At 39.1% G+C, this 22,452-nt stretch overlaps 2 protein-coding genes across 2 annotated transcripts; both read right to left on the reverse strand.

The window, feature by feature from the left end:
* Positions 1 to 1,140: 1,140 nt before the first annotated feature.
* Positions 1,141 to 6,111, reverse strand: npy2r (neuropeptide Y receptor Y2). The gene is made up of 2 exons (XM_039805730.1): positions 5,997 to 6,111; positions 1,141 to 4,369 (listed from the first exon to the last, which is right to left on the reverse strand). The coding sequence occupies exons 1-2, from the start codon at positions 6,000 to 6,002 to the stop codon at positions 3,233 to 3,235; spliced, it is 1,143 nt and encodes a 380-aa protein (XP_039661664.1). The 5' UTR covers positions 6,003 to 6,111; the 3' UTR covers positions 1,141 to 3,232.
* A 5,295-nt stretch (positions 6,112 to 11,406) lies between these two features.
* On the reverse strand, positions 11,407 to 13,452 carry LOC120561135 (lecithin retinol acyltransferase-like). Its single transcript, XM_039804103.1, has 2 exons — positions 12,943 to 13,452; positions 11,407 to 11,786 (listed from the first exon to the last, which is right to left on the reverse strand). Exons 1-2 carry the CDS (start codon positions 13,426 to 13,428, stop codon positions 11,631 to 11,633), a joined length of 642 nt encoding a protein of 213 aa, XP_039660037.1. The 5' UTR covers positions 13,429 to 13,452; the 3' UTR covers positions 11,407 to 11,630.
* Positions 13,453 to 22,452: the final 9,000 nt, after the last annotated feature.

Consider the following 22,452-nt stretch of genomic DNA (forward strand, 5'->3'; position numbering starts at 1 on the left):
CAGTGAGGACCTGGTCAACAGGAAAGTCTCTTCAAAACCTGAGCCCCGGTGTAATCACTGGAGAAGCAAATAATGGTAATTAGGATACTCGCTGCAAACAAAGACAAGCTGGGCAGGGGGAGGAACTCTTTTCATCTGTTTAATAAGTATACTGTTTCAGTTTCCTGCTGAACCCATAATGCAAACATCCCTCTCCGACTGTAGCTCAGACCCCATAACAATGACCCCAATAAACGTCAGTCAGTGGTATGTACTTCACATCAAATAATGTGCAATAACCCACACTGCATATCACACTGTATATAAACCTTTTTTTTCTTCTTCTTTTTATGTATATAGTGTCTCAGAACTGTGCACCTTACCCCCTTTTTTTGCACTACTTATTTTATTCCATGTTTTTATTTTTATTTTTTATGTACATGTTGGCACTGGAAAAGAAGTTGCTTTTAATCTCATTGTACATGTGTATAGTGACAATAAAAGGCATTCTATTCTACATGCCACTTTGTCCATTTCACATGTGCCATGAATTCACATGTATTCAATATTTATTTGTCCATTTATTTGTATATTTTAGCATGCAGTACACCAAACACTTCATGGCTTGACTGCTGACAGTTGACAAGATATTATTACGTCCAACCAATGATAAAATGAGACATTGAATCAAATGACTAGATCCCACTGACAATTTTACAAATACAAACGAAAATCAGCCAGAACAGCAATAGTCTGTATCTCATCTTATTGAGCATGGATGGATAGTTTTTATTATTTTTTATACATATTTTTATGTGACTTGATGATGGTGAAATGGACATGAAGTGATGTCAGGAGAAAGGCAGCTCACTCAGCCAATAACTCCTTGTACAGTATGTGTGCGGGTAGGTAGCAGAGCTTCAGGTCATTCTGGCAGCCCTGGATGTGGACGTGAGTGTGATTTGGCAGTCTGATGTCTCATAGGGAAAAAAACTCTCTATTACATTACATTACATTACAAGTCATTTAGCTGACGCTTTCATCCAAAGCAACTTACAATTGCTATATATTGTATAGGCTGCACGCCTCTGGAGCAACTAGGGGTTAAGTGCCTTGCTCAGGGACACATTGGTTGATGTATCGCAGTGGGAATTGAACCCAGATCTCCCACACCAAAGGCATGTGTCATATCCACTCCATCACCACCCAGAGAAATGACGTCTTAGTAAATGGCAAACGGACTGCATTTATACAGCACTTCACAAATATGCCTCTCATTCACCCACGACTCTAATACACCAATAGCGGCAGTCTACCATGCAAACTGCTGGACCATTGTCTTGCCCACATGTGGACAGAGTTTTGGAACCGACAACCATGCGATCAGAGGACAAGCCACTCTACCTCTTCGTGCTAGTTAGTGTTTTTTTTATTGCCCCTCTTGATTGCCAAGATTTGGGAAAACATTTTCTGTTTAGTTTTTTGTCTTAATATTCATATAACACTTTATACATTCATGTGGCATCCCTGCAGCATATATATCTTGATAGCACAGGTTGTTCTGAAAAAGGAATTATGTCTATAACTTGATTACAGGGCCAGTACAAACAGCAAAGAGGAAAGATGGCATCCCTGTCTGGTCCCTCTATGGACGTTCGTGATTTACCTTTCTTTTTTTGAAAGCAGTAAATTCCTGATTGTTAACAGCTGTAGATTTTACTTATATAACATATCATAGACAATAGACAAAATGAAGTTTCCTCAGCACATTAATATGTCCAAATATCTACAAATGCTCTAGTTATGACATCATTTTCCAGTTATGAATTGTTCTAAAAAGGAGCAACAACGCGAGTATGAAAAACAAAACCCTGCCTTCTTATTGTTCATATACATATAGATATAGATATACATCGAAAATACATTCAAAAGTTGTTATGACTTTATATGATACTAGCGGTGGTAACAATATCATAATCAAGTATGTCAGGTAGGTTGAGCTACTCATGAATAGCACAGAACAACCTCAAGAGATGTACACTGTAACATGTACATCATACAAGGGACAAACACTGAGGTTTTGTAGTTGTGAAACATATATGATTATATAACTGATATGATTGCAGATGATGCGACTTTAAAAGGGCACCAATTTAAATAGGCTCTCCTCTTAATTTTGCCCAAATGAAAGTAATAGGCCAGAAAGTTGCTAAGTAATTATTACAATGAATTTTGGAAAGACGTTTAAAAGATATCATCTTCAATTATTGACAGGTATCATAGTCACAATTTCAGCATAGTCATGTGTTTTTAGATGCTTCAAAATCAACCTGGAAAATGAGGGTTAGAGGGGAATCTAAATACTCATAATTAGTATTATATATATAGACCATACAGGTTAGTAACTTTTCATGTCAGAAACGGGATTAGCCACCACCATTATTGTTTAAACTGTATATGGGTGACTTATGTGGGTGTTTTGTTTTGTCCTCTTGTAAATAATTATTATCTTTTGTATTGTTAGCAGATTATTGTGTTGTATTTTCTCCCCACAGTGATGGTTTTCAGCAGTTAAGTGTATACTCTGAATACAGTGCTGACCTTTTTAGATAATAAGATATAAAAGGATATTTAAAACAATCATTTCCAGAATTCAACTTAAGTGGAGAATGAGGTAAAATAATTTAGTCCCCCTTTTACAGCTGATTTAATGGTTGATAGAGATATTTTGACTAAATTATACTGTGTATGCTTAAGGTCACAATTGTTTCCTGAACCTAACCAAATTTTTGTGCCCAAACTTAACCAAACTGCGACCACTTCACAATGTAGTGTTTAAAAAAGCTACCATTACCTTTAGGTATGAGGACAGAAAAAAAGCCCTATGGGTCGCAGTAGAGGGCAGAGAACAATTGACCTATGTGGTCGTACGGTTTCGCGGACTTGTTGGAAAAATGAGAAACAAGCCAAACAGAAAAACTGCATCAACAAAGAAGAATATCCATCATGGTTTTACTCATAATACTTGTGAGTGAGTTGTCAAGTATTGATTGGAATGAGAGTTAGCATGACCCCCCTTTTGTCGCAGTTTTAATTTAGTCACTTTAAAGTTGAGGCCCTTTTTCAAACATTTCAATAATTTCTTCCAACCCATATGTAGTTTTCATCATCCCTGAAAATATCCACACAAACCGAAATACAAATCGTGCATTTCTGCAAATGATTACCAATGAACCTTCTTTGTATGTGCAACTTAGACATTTGTTGATTTGCAATCTGTACAAACCCCGTCTTCATTTTTTTGTGTCTCTCTGCTTTTGGAGTGTCCTAACTGTGAACTGAAGGGATGGTAACACTTACACACGGACAAAAAGGCCACCCTGTAGTTGTTGTTCATCCACCCGTACAGTATGGGATTGACAAACGTCGAGCACATTGCCACAATGTGGAACACCGTGAAAAGCAGCTTGAAATCCTTCATAAACAACAACGTGCTGTCAATGTCAACAGCCAACTGGAATGCATGTAAAGGCAACCAGCTGACAGCGAAAACCACAACCATGGTCACCAGCATCTTAGTGGTCTTCTTCCTGTGCAGACGGCGGTCATTTCGACCTATGTAAACCACACGATTATTCAGCTTATTCCAGATGCTGATGTATGCAACGCAGTTGATAGCCAGAGGTAAACCGCATTGAACCAGAAGCACTGATATACTGTAGATGCTTCCGTTTGCGCTGCTTCCCGGCCAATGCTCCGTACACACCTGAATAGACAGGTGTGGTAGTATGACGAACGTCCCGTACTCCCTGAAGATGGCAAGCGGGCTGGCCAAAAGGGCGCTGACAGCCCATGTGATGACAATGACCACAGCGCACATGTCTTTGGACATCTTGGTCTCCATGTGGTAGACAATGCTCCTGTGGCGGTCCACGGCGATGACGTTCATGGTGATGGTGGACACGTGCACGGCCAGGCCTTGAGAGTAGGGCAGCATGAAGCACAACACCTGACCAAACTTCCACTCGCCATACAGAGTGTTGACAAGGGTGAAAGGCAAACACAGCGCATTCACCAGCAAGTCTGCCACAGCTAAGTTTACAATGAAGAAATTGTTGACAGTCCGTAGATGTTTAAACTTGCAGACAACGTATATCACTAAGGAGTTTCCGATGACTCCAAACAATATGATTGTGCTGTAAGCAAGAATGAGACTTACTCGAACTCCAACCAGCTTTGTGCTGTCATCCAGCTTCAAAAAGGGCTCATCATTTACTGTGCCGGTAGTTGAGCAGCAGTTGGAAGATTTAGGTTCAAGTTGGAATTCTTCCACTTGAGTCATGTTGAGTTGATCTGCTGAATCCATGGCGGACAGTCTCCAGAAGTCACTCTGGGAAAATATGGACATCACTTTCAGTAATGGACATACATGTTGTGACTAAACAAAGTCAATTACTTCTATTTTTTATCAATTTTTTTTTTTTTATATCAACAGGCAATAAGCTTGTAGGAGCCACATATTGTATATTGTTTATGGTCTCATTTATATTAATTATTGATTATTCTATTGTGCACTTATATTGTAGGTTGTGGGCGTTTTCATCGCGGTTTGAGCGGAAGTGAAAACATATTTGCTTGCTTCACCTGTTCACCTGGGTTTTTTGGGCTTTGACAGAGGTGGTGAGCCTGGGAGCGAACACTTTCTGCTGACCGCCGCACTAACGCACTTATTACTTATTACACATTTGGTAACTGCAGTACTAGTTGTATTTTACGTGTGGAGGAATACATCATTGCAATACAATCTCGAGCAAGTCACAGTGTGTTTATGCATCTCTCAGCGTTTAGTCCCTCGCGGCAGCACTTTGTTGGACTGCTTACAGCCGCAACAAAGCTGGCTAAATGTTTTCATTTCTCCACAAACAATACTGTGTGATCTAGAAAATATAAAACAATAATGTTTCTTTTCTTTTGGAACATATGAAAAGCGTTAAAGTTAATGAATATGTATTCTGCCTACAAACAACAATGACACTGTGGAATTATTGTTTTTTTAATATATTTCAACAGATTCTAAGAACATTTATTTTAATTAAGTATGCACTGATGCCTACTAAAAATCTAACTAGCATTACAGAGGAAGATGAGCTATGATTTATGATATGCAAATTTGACTAGTAATGTTAAAATAAGCCTGCTGAGTATGCCAGGAGACTGATCCTGGAGATGTTTCACAAATAGAGCAAGATACAACAAAAGCTATGGACACTCTGAAAGTAGTGTTGGAGGCTTGCTGTAATATGGGGACACTGATCCACAGCCATCTACAAATAAAGCTTAAAAAATACATATATGAGCTCATTCACATAAAGTCACTCCAAACTCCAGGACACTCCAAAGTGTCATCTGGTGACTTCATTGATTTTAGTCTTGATGCTCTGTTTTCCAGCTTATAGGATAACTGTTGTGTGTATGCATGTATTGACTTCTACTTTCAAAAAGCACAATAAACATTAGTTTTTAGGGTTGATTGTCCCTTAAAAAGATCTTGGACTATTACACTGAACTAAAAAAAAATACCACAACCACATACAGTATTCTCCTTAAATGATAAATGCTGCATTTCTATTTGTTAACATTTGAAAACTGTCAGATACTGTCATCACTTCAGTCTCACCTCTGAACCTGTGAGTGAAGATGAGTGACAAGCTGCTGCTGGACTGGACATTTTAAATGAGTATGCGTGAATTGTCGAAGGAACCTTTACACAATCCCAGCCTGGATATATTTCTGATATTTCATGTATCCATTACGCAGAGAAAGTAGCTTCAAAAGTTAAAATGCAGTTGTCACTGGATCCCGCAGCAGTTTGTGATTATCATTTATAAAGAGAAAGAAATGAGAAACGTGACATTGGTCAGTTGCTAATACGCAAGCCTGATAAACAGCAGGATACTGCTCAGTTTTCCACACTGATAAATTGTCCGGATCGGAAGATCAACAAGCGTTTTACTCACCTCCATCTGCAGATGTTTTCAGATTCCTCTCATTGTTTCTGCCTCCAGCAAAGTTTCGTAAAAGCTTTTGTAATGCTTCTTCTCTTTCCTGTGCTATTCAAAAGACAACAGCAATATTAACCACTCAAACGCCCACTGATGAATCTTCTTCAAAGAGGAAGATGTGCGCTCAGAAGCAAAGCGCGCAACATTTGCCAGTGCGCACTGCAGCCCGTTTGACATTGAGGGCGCATTACCTGCCCTGCGAGACAGCGAGAGAACGAAACGTGAGGCGTGTTGAGTAAGAGAGAGGAAACGCGTCCTACCCTGACCAACATCCTCTACCCCACCTTTGCCTCACAATGGGTAATTGTTTTGATTAATTTCATTCCGAACGAGTTCGCGTCTCCTCGTGATGTTATGGCAAACGGCATGATACCGTCTGTCAGTGCAAAATGCAGAAGGATATACATTATATTAACACAAATTCTGCATTTGTGTTCAACTCTGTTAATAATATGCAGTGTAAAAAAATCAATCAAATCAAATTCAGAGACGTTTCGAACATAACCGAGAATCAAATGATCTATAGGTAGGCTATGATGTGATCTGTTTTGCATGAATGCCAGCAGCTCTGCCCTGGGTGCGCCTCTGCAGAAAAATCCCTCAGAGAGAAGGAGCAGGGGTTGATCATTATTTCATTCTTAAAAGAAGATTACATTTTTTTTTTTTTTTTTAAAGAAATGTGGCTTAATTGCAAGCAGATAATAATGTCACCTAAAGGCCTGGCTAAATTTGACTGCATGAGTGCACACATGGTTGTGTTTGCATCTTTCCACCTTTGTGAGCAAAAGTTATACACTGAGACAAACATCATAACCCATCCATCAATTATACCCTGTGCGTCCTGTGCAGAGTCACAGAGGTCCGCAGCATATCCCAGCACAAACTGAGGCGGGGTACACCCTCAGGTTGTTAGTCTACCAAATGGCCATTAGACACATCTTCAGGGAATTCAGTCATATTCAGAGTGTGTCAATTAATGAAGGGAACAATGAATATTAATGAGGAAGTTATAGTCAGGCATGTTTAAGTTTGCCAAGATCAACAATGTACATTGACAATTATGAGGTAAACTTACCTCTGAGCTTGAAAAATATTGTTACAGCAATGTTTGATTGATGATGACAAAAGCATGTCCCAGATTATATTGAGTAATAAAAGCAAAATCCCACTTTTCAGAGATATTAAAACCCTGATGCTTCATTGACTTTACTCCATTACCCACAAACTGCATCATCATCATTTGAGACCTTAAAGTAATCCAAATGTTTTATATTATGGTAAATGGCAGTGAGTATTTACCATTTAAAGTGTAGTACAATGGAGCTGACCCATTTCAAACTGCCTCTGGCTGGTAATTAGGCTCATAATTTGATTACCACTGTTACAAACCAAGACACCATGTGGCCATTGGAAATTGAGTTACTTTCAAGCAGCCTTCTTGGCAAAAGCGCACTTAGCCCATAGTGCAACTACACAGGTGGTGAAGTCATGAGAAAAACCAGAAAAGCCTGGATAGAAGGGCACATTAAAATTTTCCCCTATAATTTTAGGAGGTGGAGCAGACTTTATTTATTTATTTAACCTTTATTTATCCAGGTAAGTCAATTGAGAAGAAATTCGCATTTGCAACAGCAATCTGTCACATTCACACAGTTACACATTCATACCTGGAAGCTGTCCAGTACAACCACAGTCTGATCTGCTGGCCACTGAGCAGCTCCACTGGAACAGCACTTTGCCCACCCAGATTTTATTTGGTCAGTCTGGGGATTGAAGCCACAACCTCCCGGTCAAAAGCTCGCTTCTTTAACCTTTGGGCCACCACTGCCCTAGACTGTAAGTGGTGGTCTTGTTTTAATGTGATTGTTAGCACAATAAAAGATTCTTCTGTTGTCAATAAAAAAGATTATAGCAGTGTGTTTTAAGGTTTCACCTATTTTAACTACAACGTTTCTTCAATTCCAGGCATCATATCTTTTCGATCCAGCATCCATTCTGTTGGGCACAGGGATGTGTGTGTCACACTATTGTCTATCAGTCATGATCTCACCACAGTAATGTAACTTTAATGTAGACCACTGCTGGAGAGATCATTATTAAATTGAGTAGGCCTAACTAGTCTTTCAGTGATGCGGATCCATTTAACAGTTGGACTGTTTGGACTGTGATATCCCTCGAGGCTGTGGCATTTGTGAAAAAATTGTTTCTTATACGAAAATTGTTTCTTATACGAAAATAGTTTCTTTCTTATGCGTAGAGCTTAAAGTCTTACTATACCCTAGAGACAGACTGTTTGTTTGTGCTCTCGGTATGGATTCATCCTATTCTTACAGAGACAGAAAACTTGATTTAAAGAAGCCATGTGATCCATGTTTGACCTGGTTATTGGTAGCTAAATAAAGGAGGCCCTTGACACCATGTGGGAATATAGATATGACAATGCGATTTCCTTCAGTGAATCCAGGCTAAAACTAAAAGGCGTCAATTTTAGAGGAGACCAAACTCAGTTACTCTTCAATCTCAGCAGGGACTGTGCACCTGCACTCTGCTTAATAGAACTTGGAGGCTTGAGCCCCTTACATCGGCCTCTCTCAAATCAATACACGGTGCTTCTCCGCAGGATAAGTGCCGACGTGTAACGGCAAGGCAATTATCCTTAATTGACACTGGTCTATACCAGTGTTGTACAGGTTCAAGGCAGAAATACATTCAGACAGTTTGACCTTAGTGACTTTTCAAATCTTACTATCCTGGACGTCCAACAGGTATATTATAGTTTGATTGAAAAAAAAAAACATCCTAACTTGATTTATCTGAGCTAAGGCCAAGAAGATTTGTTCAATATCAATAGTAAAGTGAGTATAAGACTAAGTTTATTCATTCTAACTGATTATGATATGCTTGTGGTGATTGTTTTGTGCTGATGGTTTTGTGTTTTGTAAATGTGTGAAAATGTGTGAATATAATTTTTTCACTGTAAATTATGTTCTCCTGGTGTGAGTCATGTTTATAATCAATAAAAAAGACAGTTAAAAAAATACTAAGTTTATAATCAGAAAGAAAGGTGAGATCCACTACAGAGACAGGTACAGGTTGTCATGGCAACAACCAATTCATAACATCTGGCCCATTCTTTGCTCTGTTGCCAGTCTGACAGTTTCAAGTCTCGCTTTGCCAGACCTTCCTCCACAGCGCTGCGGGGGAGGGTCTGGCTAGTCCACACGGCATTCTGGGATGGGACAAAAACGTGCTCTGGTTTATTGGCATTTCTTTAAACCAATCACAATCGTCATGGGCGGTGCTAAGATCCGCACGGAGCCAAGGAACTTGTTTTGGTGAAATGTGTACGTTCAAAAGTTGTTTTAGTCGGGCGCCTGGGTAGCTCACCTGGTAGAGCGCGCTCCCATATACAGAGGCCCAGTCCTTGACGCAGCGGCCATGGGTTTGGTTCCGACCTGCGGCCCTTTTGCTGCATGTCATTCCCCCTCCCCCAAATTTGTTTTAGTCGTGCAACAGAAAACTCAGATTGGACAGATAGTCTAGCTAGCTGTCTGGATTTACCCTGCAGAGATCTGAGGAGCAGTTAACCATAGTCCTCACAAATCCACACTTTTCTTTCCAACACAGAGAAAGAGGAAGGTGACGAACAGCCGGCTGAAATCAGGGGCATCCGGCGAAATTTCAGTCGGCAACGGAGCAATCCCGGAAGTGCAACGTCGTGGATATAGACTAGTCCGTTTCTAATCTCCTGTCGTTAGAACCTGCCAATTCCTCCCTGTCCAGTAGTTGTTCCAACATTTCCACATGAGTTAACCTCCACACCCCCCTGCACACCTGCTCCCTATTCCCTCATCAGCTCCACGTTTATGTTTAGTCTGCATTTTAGTTGTTATTCCAGTTTTGTGCTGTCCAAGCTGTAGCATTGTTACCAAGGGTACATTTTCTATCTATTTCAAGGACTTACATGAACTTAATAGCTTTGTAGTCAACAACAGATTTACAGATGTATTGATTTGTATATACTGTATGTATTTTAATAAATGCTTTGTTTTTATTGGGCACAATCCAGGGAATGTAATAATAAGAAGAAGTTTTATTTAGACAGCAATTTATGAAAACAAAAGTTGGATGCAAACATTTCAAGACTGCAAAGAGGCAACTAAAACCAGACAATTAAAATAATGCAAAAAAAATTAAATCAAATCAAATTAACGTTGGTGGCAGCAGATAAAGCGATAAGATAAAAGTTGTTGATATTTGACACAATAACAGGAAGCAGGTAGAAATACACGTTTAATGGACTGACAAATACAAATGACCTTTGTCATTACAATATATCAAAATGATGTATTCTGTATTCCACGAAGAAGAAACTTTGTCCAAGCCAACCTTTTAGCTAGAACATGTTATAAGTGTAGTACCACATGTACACGGAAAAGCATTCATGACAACACCAGTCTACATACACCATCATATTTATACACAGGGCAGACTCTTCTTTCCAGATACAGTATCTCTGTTGAGCTTTATCTCAGTCTTCTTGGAGTTTGTCACTGTGCTCAGTCCATTTAAAGGTCCCATGGCATGAAAATTTCACTTTATGACATTTTTTAACATTAACGTAAGTTCACCTAGCCTGCCTATGGTCCCCCAGTGGCTAGAAATGGTGATAGGTGTAAACCGAGCCCTGGGTATCCTGCTCTGCCTTTGAGAAAATGAAATCTCAGATGGGCCGATCTGGAATCTTGCTCCTTATGAGGTCATAAGGAGCAAGATTACCTCCCCTTTCTCTGCTTTGCCCGCCCAAAGAATTTGGCCCATGCATGAGAGAGAGACATCATGGCTTTCAAACAAGCGAAGCTGGCTGTTGGTCAAGGCTACACCCCCACCCTCCACCTTGCACCCCCCTCTCTCCTCCTAAATAGCATTTAAAGCTACAGACACAGAAATGGCACATACTAAGGAAAGCTCATTGTGGGACTGGCTCTAGTGGCTGTAATTCTGCACCAAGGCTGAATTTTGGGAAAGAGACTTCAGATATAGTATTAGAGGACCACTGAGGCCTATATAAAAGCATCCAAAAAGCAGCATGTCATAGGACCTTTAAAATCTATGCTACTGGTAAACAAGAAAAAAAGATGTAAAGCAGCACGACCGTTAGGAGCAAACTATCAAGGATAAGACAAATAGAACATCAGTTAATATATATTTTTTTAAATCTGCTATTGCTTAAAGCAACACAAGAGAACTTTTCCCACTTGGGCCCCCCTACAGGTTGGAAGCGGAATTGTCCATTACATTACATTGTCCAGTTCATTCGAACTACAGATCCGCTACCCGATCCGGCAAACTTGCATAATGTAATGTAATGGACAATTCTGCTTCCAACCTGTAGGGGGACTGAAGCGGGAAAAGTTCTCTAGTGTTGCTTTAAAGAAGGTAAAACGTAAAGTACTGACATTTCTATTAAAGTGAACACCTTTGTTTCATAATGCCTTCAGTCACACAGCTAAACCACAAGACTTCATTTCAGCTTCCACCAGGTTGTGTTAAATTAGTCTTTCTAGTGAGCCGTCTTAACAGAGTCCATTAGGCTGCCATCCAGATGGTGAATGAGATGAGCACGGTCAGTAAAACTGTCAGTGATGTCACACAGCCCAGATACAGCATGGTTCCTATACCACACAGTGCAGTCAAATAGGCACTCATCCTGCTGCAAACAATCTTCCGTACAGCTGTGCAGAACTACAAAAAAGGAGTGTGGGAATTAGACAGTGATGAGGCTAAGTAAATCACAAATTAGCTGTGTAGTAGAGGTCTGCTATCAAAGGTAAGGCGTTCATTAACTCTAGATCAGCAGTAGTTTGGGCATAAAGTAACACTAGATGGAGCTACTTGCCTCTTGAATGAGTGAATTGTAATGTCCACTGCAGTGGGCTGAAGCAAACAACTCTCTGCTGTGAAAATATCCTCATGTGACCAAAAGTCTGAATTTCTTCCTTCAGTCACACAATATGGATTAACATCACCTTAAGCTGACTTTTACACTGTTTCTTTATTAAATCCATGGAAATAACTGACGGCATTATGCTACAAGTGCAATGAACCTTAAACCTTTGGATTTTGCTCGTGACCTTTCTCTTGCAATCGTCTCCAGGATGCAAAAATAGAAAGGCTTTATAGATTTAAAGGTTACTGTGGAAAAACAAATCAACATTCCTTTTTTTTGACATGCTTTTGAACAAGCTACTCTTTATATTCAGTCTATATTCACTTTTTTCTTTTGTATTTATCAGCAGACAGCTTGTAGACCACACTTCATAGACTGATTCAATCATATTAGATGGAAGGTACTTCAATTGATCTCATGTTAAAGGAAAGGTTCATATATTTTTTCAAGTCCATACTGGCTGTAATGCAATTTCAATTTAAGTGATAGGGGAAAACATTTACAATCCTTGTTCCATTCAACAATGTATTTCAATTTTCAGCTAAAGCTAATATAGTCTAAGGCTTCAGCAGTCTGACTTAGTCAATAAAATAGTTATCTTCCAAAGTTACTGTATTGGTAGTATATATTAGATTAGATTAGATTCAACTGTATTGATCGAAATGCAAGAAATATTGCCTTCCACTCTAGCTCAGCAAAATAAGTTTGTCAAGGGAAACAAAAAAAAGGTAATTTTGTAATAAAAAGACACAATTTTGAAGATACCTACAAAGTGGAAAAACTCAGACTATTGCAACCTTATATTAGCTTTGGTTAAACATTGGATTGCATTTTTACACAGGATTAGGACTGTGGATTTGGTTAGAAAAGGATCTTCATACGTCTAGTATGGACAGAAAAATGTAAACCTATCTTTTAATTTTTCTACTGACAGGAGGCCAGAGACTCTACCTTGTACGTCTGGTAGCTGATGGCCATTCCATATCTGCAGTACATGACATAGTGTTCACAGTTGTACCACAGTAAGCTGTAGGTGACAGAGCCCTGGAGTTTCTCAGCCCGTCTGGCCACCTCGTCCCCGTCCAAAGGAGGCTGGCTGCACACCTTGTCCATGTGGTTGATCAGAATCTCTGAGCCATACGCAAAATCTTCCACAGAGTCCACTCTAACGCTGGCAACCTTAGTGATAACCCCCAGCAGCAGGCGGTTATTTGTTACCATCTTGGCAATTGCAGATTTATTCTTAGTAATCACAGGAAGGATGTCCGGGATGAGATGAGCCACACGATTGTCTCCCAAGTAGATACCAAAATGTGTGAATAATGTCCTGGGGACTTCTAATAAATCACCACGCTTGTAAAGGGACAGGTCATGTTTGGAGTCTTCCTCCTTTTGCAAAGCTACATAGAACAAGTTGAGTATTTGGTAAAGAAACATGATGGCTGCAAGTGTGCTGCAGAGTGCTTGCCACTCATTTTATTTAAGTCGGAGTTGGGAGGGGCTAGAGCGGATCGTAGGATTAGATATTGGTCAATGTTTCAGTAAGAGTTTGACAGAAATAAAGGAGCTTTCTCTAATCAACGTGCTGCGTAGTTGGATTTTGAAACTCAGGCCTTGCAGTATTAATGTCAAGGGTCCTCATTAAGAAGGCTGACATGGCAACCAAGTTAAATCCTCATTAGAAGGTCACTGACTATTGAGCCATCCTACCGAAATAAACAGCCTTTGTTTTTCGTGGACTACGTTGTTCTGCAGCACTTTCAACGTTATTCAGCACTTGCCTGGACATTTAGAATTGTTTCATACCTTTATCACATAGTTATAAAAACATACCAAAAAGTGGCATGTGAAACATACCAAAAAGTGGCATGTGAAACATACCAAAAAGAAACTAAATCCATCACAATTCAATGAGAAATGGCATAGGTGTAGTGCAGCCAAAATAAAAATACTTTATTTGCTTACTTACTTACTTACTTACTTACTTACTTACTTTTTGGTTTATTTACCAGGGACAATAGACAGTAGTCATTTACTGTCTCAGAGTTAGCACAGTAGCTAAATTTCATCAGCAGTCCCTGAGCAGGCAAAGGAGTTATGGCATAAATACAGCTTGCATGAGATTGATTGTAATGTTGTCATTATTACTCAACAATTTTTGGAGCATATGTACACGGTATATTTACACACATACTGTATTACTGTTTTAGAAATCTAAGTCTCTCAATAAGAAAATATATGATGAAATATCACACACATTAAGGCTAATTTAGGCATCAGCTTTCACTGGCATGTGGTTGGAGATGTATGGAGAGTCACACTCACACAAGTACAAATACATTGTTTATTATATTTTTGTCATATTTACATAATATTAAGTACACTACTATAAAATACCCACAATATTAAGATGTGTTGGCAAAAATGAAATGCTAAAATTCATTCATAACTGTATTCTTATATCAGAAAATGTAAGTATTTCCCCACATTTTTATGAGATGACAAACATAAGTCAAATAGGAAACTATGAATGCACATATGAACACAAAACATTAAACAGTGTCTCCACGCTCTAATGAAAGTATAGTTGTAAAGGAGACTCATAAGGCATCGCAAGACTAGAGTGCACTATCCTGAAGAGGTTTCAGGTCAGTCCTCACCAAGTAAAAGTGCAGTTCAACTTGTTTTTGCAGGTTCCTTGTGCTACACTCCTTTACCCAGCCATCCACAGGGTAAAGGGAATAGGAACTGTGGGTATGTGGTTGACGGTGCCATGCCAAAACAGACGATTGGCTTGTGGCAATCACGCTGCGCTGGTCTCTGATGATCACAGAACTACAAAGGAAAGAAATACAGTTTATTTCATGTTGTGCTTGATATACTAATGTTATGTAGAGTTTTATACCATGGCTACAGAACATTTCTGATGGACTGTCACCCTGAAAAACAAGTCTGTTAAAATCATATATTTTATACCATGATCATAGTTTGTGTGAATAGTTTAACCACCACTCTTAATCTGTGCGCAAGGTTAATCTGGTAGAGGTAACCATCGCAACAGTTCTTGCGATGGTTAAACTCAAAACTGGATTACCAATTTGGCAAAGCAGGGCTGCCACTTGGCAGGGGCAAAGGTGCTAAAAAACCCAGGTCCACTCCATGTTACAAGGTTTTGGTAATCTGATTTGCAGGTTTGTTTGGGAACGTGCTCCACTTAAAGTACTGTAAATATGAATGAAGTTGTAGGTCTCAGGATTTATTACTGTGCTTCATAGCAGAGGTGGAAATGAAGACAGCTTTTGCTAACACCAGAAAAACATTTACAAATTTTTTTGGAAACCTCAAGAGAAAGAAAACAGATGACATTATACATATATATATATATATATATATATATATATATATATATATATATATATATGTATATATAGCTTATTTAATGAGGTTGATATTTTGTTTCGACTGTTGTCTACCAATAAGTGAATCGATTACAAGACGAGCTATAAAAACTCTCCCCAGGGAAACCCTAATCTAAATTTGTGGACCTGTGGACTAGAGGGATGATTTCTCAAAATTTAGTTTTAAGAGCTTATTTTTCTTCATAGCCTACTATGTTGTTCACATAAAGCATAATCCTAAATAAAGCTGCTCCAACAACATAGAATAACTGGTTGTTTTTTAGGTCTAATGGGAACTTGGAGGTTGCAGGGTACATATAAAGGCTCCAGGGGGTCCAATAGGGAGGTCAATGGGGGCCCAACAACAAAATGTTGATGTTAATCCACACTCCCTCCCTCATTCTCCGCTCCTCTGGTGCCAACCTCCTGTCTCCCTCTGGAACTCTCTCTAAAGTGTGGATTTCTTTTTTTTTTTTAACTCTTTTAAGTGTCTTTGAGTGTTGTAAAAAGCAAATAAAATGCATTATTTTTATTATGATAAATGAGGATTTAAACACACTCAGCATCTTTTTTGTGGTAAGTGGCTACCATATAGCCTAAGCATGATGATATGCTCCTTAAGGTGCCAATATGGATTATATACCTTATGCACTAATAACAATAATTATGCCATATACATGATCAATAACCAGAACAACATGTAAGACAGATATTTACTTCTGCACTCAATCACAGAAAAGAATGTTAAGGACTATACCTTCTCTGTTTGCCGGCTGGCTGCAGATCCGTATCTGCAATATGTGACAAAGTGTTTACAAAGTGTTATCAGCTGTTCTAGCCACTCCAATATTAACTTTGGTCTTGTTGCTTTGCCTGTTGCGTTGTCGTTGTAATTCTCTTTTTCGCTTCCTTGGCGACTTCATTACATGTCCTTGAGAATAGGTGTGTGATCCTCTATCTTCAACAAGCTTTCAAATCTGCTGGCAGTTGTGAGTAATCTCCCTGCTGGCATTCGTCCTGGTGCCACTGAGTGTGAAAGCATGAAATGCGGAGGTATTCTGAATTATTCTAAATGGCAGATTCTACACTTACGAGAATACTTTGATTAGTTGGTGAAAGTAATTACACATGAATGAGTACATATTTGTGAAAGAACAAAGGTTTTATTGCTATAGAATCAACTCAAAACATTACACAATGTAGGTTTAAGTAAAAGTACCAATTCTGCACCATAAAATAGTCTATCACAAGTAAAAGTTTTGCATTATGTACTACATGTATAGCATTCAATATACAGAAGGGTTCCCTCACTGGCAGCACAATATTTCTCTCTAAATTGTGGTGGAGTATAAGCATAAAGGAGCATACAATGGAAATACTTAAGTGCAAATACCTCAAAATTACAAAATACAGTACTTTAAAGTAAAGTGTAAAATTAGTAAAATTTACTTAATAACTTTCCATCATGATCTTTCCAAGCTGAAAGCATATACTGTTAGGTCCATAACAAACTTAAATGTTGTTAGGTGCTGCAAAAGGGGAAAAAAAGAAAAAAAACATTGCTTTTATTATTGCTAAACTGATGGTTATATCTGTTTTGTTATACATTTCCAACTTTTGGTGATTTGACTACTATTATGTAAAGTTAATTTCTTATCAGGTTGCATCAGACTTTTAAGCCGATTACCGTCCAGACAATGGCGTGCTGAGGACCTGGTGGGTGGAGGACTTTGTTGTCTCACAGTGGCTAGTCTGTTCTGTCCCATCGTCACTGTTGGGACAAATCAGGCTGTGCTGGATGGTCTGCACCTTCTCAGAAGAACCTTATGATGAGATGCATTAATTTGACCAGATTAACGTAATCCTAAAATTCAGTTACACTCTCATCATTTGACCCAGAAATACTTTGAGAAACACTTTTCTGTTTTTTTTTTATCTTGTGTCTTTGAAACATTTTTTACAGTGCATTTGCTGAGATGGATAAATGAAGGATAACTGATTGCTGTTTTTTTTGGTTTTTTTCAAGGATTATTTTTTTGGGCATTTCCGCCTTTAAAGCTGCAGTAGGTAAGACTTATAGAACTAACATTCTGTCATATTTGCTGAAACTGAGCCTATGTTCGAGTAGAACTAATATTGAAGCAGGTAATTTAAAAACAATTAATCCGGCTCCTCTGGCACCACCTACAGCCTGTAGTGAGATTTGCAAAAATCCACAGCTCCCTGTTCAGATGCACCAATCAGGGCCAGAGGAGGTGTCTAACTGTGTGTCAATCACTGCTCATGCACACGCATTCATTCTCCCTTGTGGGGGGAGGGGCTTAGGAAAACATTATGGGCTTTAGCAGAAAGGGGGAGGGACTGAGAAGTTGTTGATGTTAAAATTGTTTGGCCAAGTCCTGGATCTTCCCAATCTTACAGCACCTTTAATGGACAGGACAGCTAGGTGAGAAAGAGAGAGGGGGAAGACATGCAGGAAATCGTCACAGGTCGGACTCGAACCCTGGACCTCTGCGTCAAGGCATAAACCTCTATGTATATGTGCGCCTGCTCTACCAACTGAGCCAACCCAGCCACATTGCATTGCAATATGATGAGTTTGTTTGTTTTTTGCTCATAATTTAAGAATGTATGCTTATCATTTGTAGTTTTTCTGAGAAGTTCAAGATTTGAGCTCTAGTGCTGTATACTTATCCGTCACACACATTTCCAAAAAAAAAGTAGGATCTGATGTTTCGTGGGTCAAAGTGGTTTTCTGTTAGTCAGAAAAAGTTGCGTGAATGTAGGCCTACATAAGTATTGCCAGCAAATTGCACTAAAGTATTAAAATTACAATTACTTATTGATTATAATAGTTTCTTTTAGATTGGTGTATTATAGTTATAGTACAGATTATTACTGATGCATAGTATCCCTACTTTTTAAGTTTGATTCCTTCTCCTCTCACTTGTGACAACATGCTGGCTGTAGAGCTGTGTTGGAATGGACGTGTATATTGTGTACAAACACATTAATATATTTGCCTTATGTCCTCTCTGCACCTTATTTATTATGCAGTCCCACAGTAGTTGTATTTGCATCCCTCCTTTTTAAGTGCATTTGTATTGTATTGTGACTGTACTGTATTTTATTTTACCGTATTTTCCGGACTATAAGTCGCACTTTTTTTCCTACTTTGGCTGGTCCTGCGACTTATAGTCAGGTGCGACTTATATATCAATATATATATAATTTAACAAGTTTTTAAATGTTAATTCATACTGAAAACATTACCGTCTACACCCGCGAGAGGGCGCTCTAGGCTTGTGACAACTAGAATGCTGCTCCTAAAGACAACTGAGAAAGAAAAGAGATAACAAACTGCAGGTAGTAAAATATGCAGCCGAAAACGGTAATCGAGCAGCAGAAAGAAAGTTTGAAATGAGGGAGAAACTTGTGAGGGACTGGCGAAAAGGTGACTCTTACTGCAATGAAGAAAACAAAGAAAGCTAATCGGCTAATCGCGGGCTGAAAGCAAGATGGCCAGAGCTGGAGGAACGAGTCGGGAGGGGCTTGTCAACGGTGCAGTTACGTCTCCACGCCTTTTAATACATCCATGCTCCACGCCCTGGTAGCTAGTTGTTCTGTGTGCTATTGTATAGTTCAATAACTGTTAATGTGTTACGTTAACATACCGGACACCTACCGTATTCAGCCTGTTGTTCTGTGTGCTATTGTGTAGTTGACAGATGAAAAAAAAAAAATTCTAAATAAATGCGATTTATAGTCCGGTGCGACTTATATATGTTTTTTTCCTCTTCATGACGCATTTTTTGACTGATGCGACTTATACTCCGGAGCGATTTATAGTCCAGAAAATACGGTAATGTATTGTACTGTATTAATAGTGAAAACTGTATTTAAGTATCTGGCTGAGAAGACACCTTAATTTCCCCACAGGGATAAATAGTTAACTATCTATCTATCTATCTATCTATCTATCTAAACTTAGCACAAAAGGAAATTTGTGTTTGGTAGATTTTTTCTCTGTGGTAACAATGCTTTTTGGCAATACATCTTATAGCCTGTTTAGTTCCCTTTCAAATGGTGCCCCATTTGTAAAGAACATGCATTTGTGGGATGAGCAACAGCGCTGAGTTTGTGGGTTGCGCCCATGAAAAATTTGCCAAATCTTCTCTGCCAATGCCAAACGGTTTATTCTGCCATTGACTTGTTTGGTGCATTGAAGTTTGAAGAAACAAGACATATTGGCAATTTAACAATTTATTCATTTCACAAACAGGAGCCTCAGTAGCGTGTGGAAGAACCATACACAGCCACAACAGCCTGGTACCTCCTCCTCATGCTGGTCACCAGCCTGGTCACACACTGCTGTGGGATGGCATCCCGTTTTCCAACCAGCAGTTCTGACCTCAATCCCATTGAACACTTGTGGGATCATCTTGGGCGTGCTGTTCATGCCAGAGTGACCACACAACCACATTGGCTGACTTGCGACAAATGCTAAACACACTATCTTCACAAATAAAATAAAAAGCTATAAATAAAAAAGTTGTTTTAATTGTGCAACAGAAAACTCATAGTCCTCATAAATCGACTGGAGTTTAAAATGCCAACACAAGGAAAGCCCAAGGCAACGGTTATCTGGCAGAATTTTCATCGGCAACAGAGCAATTTTCGATATTGTTTTTTTAAATTAACTTGTCAGACTGACTGAATTGCTTGCTAACCCGAACCCTTAGAGAGTACACAAAACAACTATGTAGTATATTAACCAATCAGGGTAACGAATGAGTCAACAGAGACAAATATTAATACACTAGTAGTAATATGAAAGATGTGTCCCATTGTTATAGTACAGCTGCAGGACCAAATGAACCCACTCCAAACTAGGTGTGAGCAAATTGAACATGGAAGCAGAGCAGAGATCAATAAATCTACATTATGGTGCAAATATTAAGAGTAACATATGAAGGTGAACTCAGTTGCTTAGAAATACATTTATTGAAAACTTGAGATATACCAAAGCCATTCATGGTCAACAAAGTGTCACCCACGCTGCATTTTTGTACCTCTGATCTACGTTCAGCTGAATCGACTTAATGCCTTTGACCACAGGTTAACCCAGAGGTGGCCTCTGTCCTAGGGGAGATTTACAACATGGTCAAATGGCTCAAGGCTTATTAGTGACCAATGGGGAACCAGAAGGCTCATTATATTTAATTCCTGGTCAGACCACGTTTGAACTACGCTGACTTTGTTTCTCAGCCTTGAAACTTAAGTTGTTTACCAACTTTGTAGTCTATATCCTCGACGTTCCACTTCCAGGATTGCTCCGTTGCCGATGGAAATTCTGGCGGATTTTACTCATGTAGGCCGGATCTCTGCAGGGTAAATTCAGACAGCTAGCTAGACTATCTGTCCAATCTGAGTTTTCTGTTGCACGGCTAAAACAACTTTTGAACGTACACGTGATCCACCAAAACAAGTTCCTTCCCGAGGCTATTTTGCAGCGGCGCCGTTGCTCCGTACGGCGCTCAGCACCGCCCAAGACGAATTTGATTGTTTTAAAGAAATGCCAATAAACCAGAGCACATTTTTTTCCCAACCCAGAACGCTGCGGTGGAGGAAGGTCAGGCAAAGTGAGACTACTAACTTTGTATTGCTTTTCTGTTGCTTTGGCTCCTGATACAGTACACACAATGTAAGAATGTCAACCTGGCATCAATGTCAGAATGCATCAATATAAACAACAGCCCAAAAGCATGTTTTTAACATCCTGGACACAGTGTTCAGAGAGTGCCTGTGTCTTTATGGCACTGAAAGAAAGAAAGAAAGAAGGAAAGAAAGAGACTTTCCATCTGGTGTTTCTTCACAAAGACTCCAGTTCAGCAAAGGTTCAGCACTATTTAGGTTCATGGGCCTGGCAGTTCATTTTCAGGTCAGCAAGGCTTTATATCCGTCCTGGGCCTGTTTTTTTTCCACATAAATAAAACCAGGTCACCCAGAGGTAGTTTAGGTAAAATGTATCATCTAATATCAACATGGGGCGTACAGATTAAGCCTTATTGAGCTTTATTGTGTTCCATTTACCTCCACCGTTTGTTTTGATTGTAATAAAAAAGAGTTTGCCTGCAGCACCCTGAAGAATACCGTCAGGCTTACTATTATCTAAAAACTACATGCATTTGTTGCTGTAGTTTAACTGTGCAGCATGCAAAATATTGGAGTGATAAGACCAGTGTAAAGTGGCCTTGAACAGTATGGAATGAACTGCAAACATTCCTCAGTCAAACAAACAATACAAATGTATTGTAGAATCGTCAAGAAAATGTTATTTGAACGTACTCACCCCTTCATGCAGATTAGCATAACATTCCTAATGAGATTATTCCAGATGGATTGAGTGGGACTTATTGTTTATCTTCACAAAACAACCTATGAAAAAAGACCTTAAAATATCACTATACATACAGTAAAGTACATACGTACCACCTGCCTAATGTTTGGTAGGCTTTGCACATATTTGAAAATGATAATATAATTGTTCGGAAGTTTCCCCCCTTTACTTTTATTTTTCCCCATCAACTGACATGTTTAGAGTTTGACAGAGGAAATCAAAAATATTGAGCATTGAGAACATTGTTAATGTACACAGAGTTTACTAAAATGAGAGGTTTTGAACAATTCACTTTAGCAGTTGTTTTTTTGGCTCGCTGCCATCTTGCCAGTCAAAAAGTGTCTGTGTACACAAACAATGTTCTCAATGCTGGATTTCATGTGTAGAGCCCCTGGTGATACTTTTAGCAAAGTTTCATGTTGTGTCGAGACTTCTTAGTGTTGTAAAAGTAGCGATTTTGATGAGATCATAGCAGTGCCCCTAGCACTCCCATTCAAAAGGCCATTTGACCGAAAACGAAAATACGTTCAATCTTAAAAGTGACGCTTGACAGAAGTTTGACTCGGGTACATTCACAAAAAGACCCTAGGTTGCATTTTGGCGAGAGTTAGGCTTTAATGCCATAAATGAGATGACATTAGCTGTCTTCATCAGTTACACTGA

Source organism: Perca fluviatilis, chromosome 1 (genome assembly GCF_010015445.1).
Source record: "Perca fluviatilis chromosome 1, GENO_Pfluv_1.0, whole genome shotgun sequence".
Taxonomy (NCBI): domain Eukaryota; kingdom Metazoa; phylum Chordata; class Actinopteri; order Perciformes; family Percidae; genus Perca; species Perca fluviatilis.

Bases quoted from the DNA above. Each gene is read 5' to 3' on its own strand.
- LOC120561135 (XM_039804103.1), bottom strand. From the start codon at position 13,428: ATGTTTCTTTACCAAATACTCAACTTGTTCTATGTAGCTTTGCAAAAG. The intron at 11,787-12,942 runs GTAGAGTCTCTG...CCTTTTTTGTAG, and splicing joins TCAGCTACCAGACGTACAAG to TTCTGCACAGCTGTACGGAA.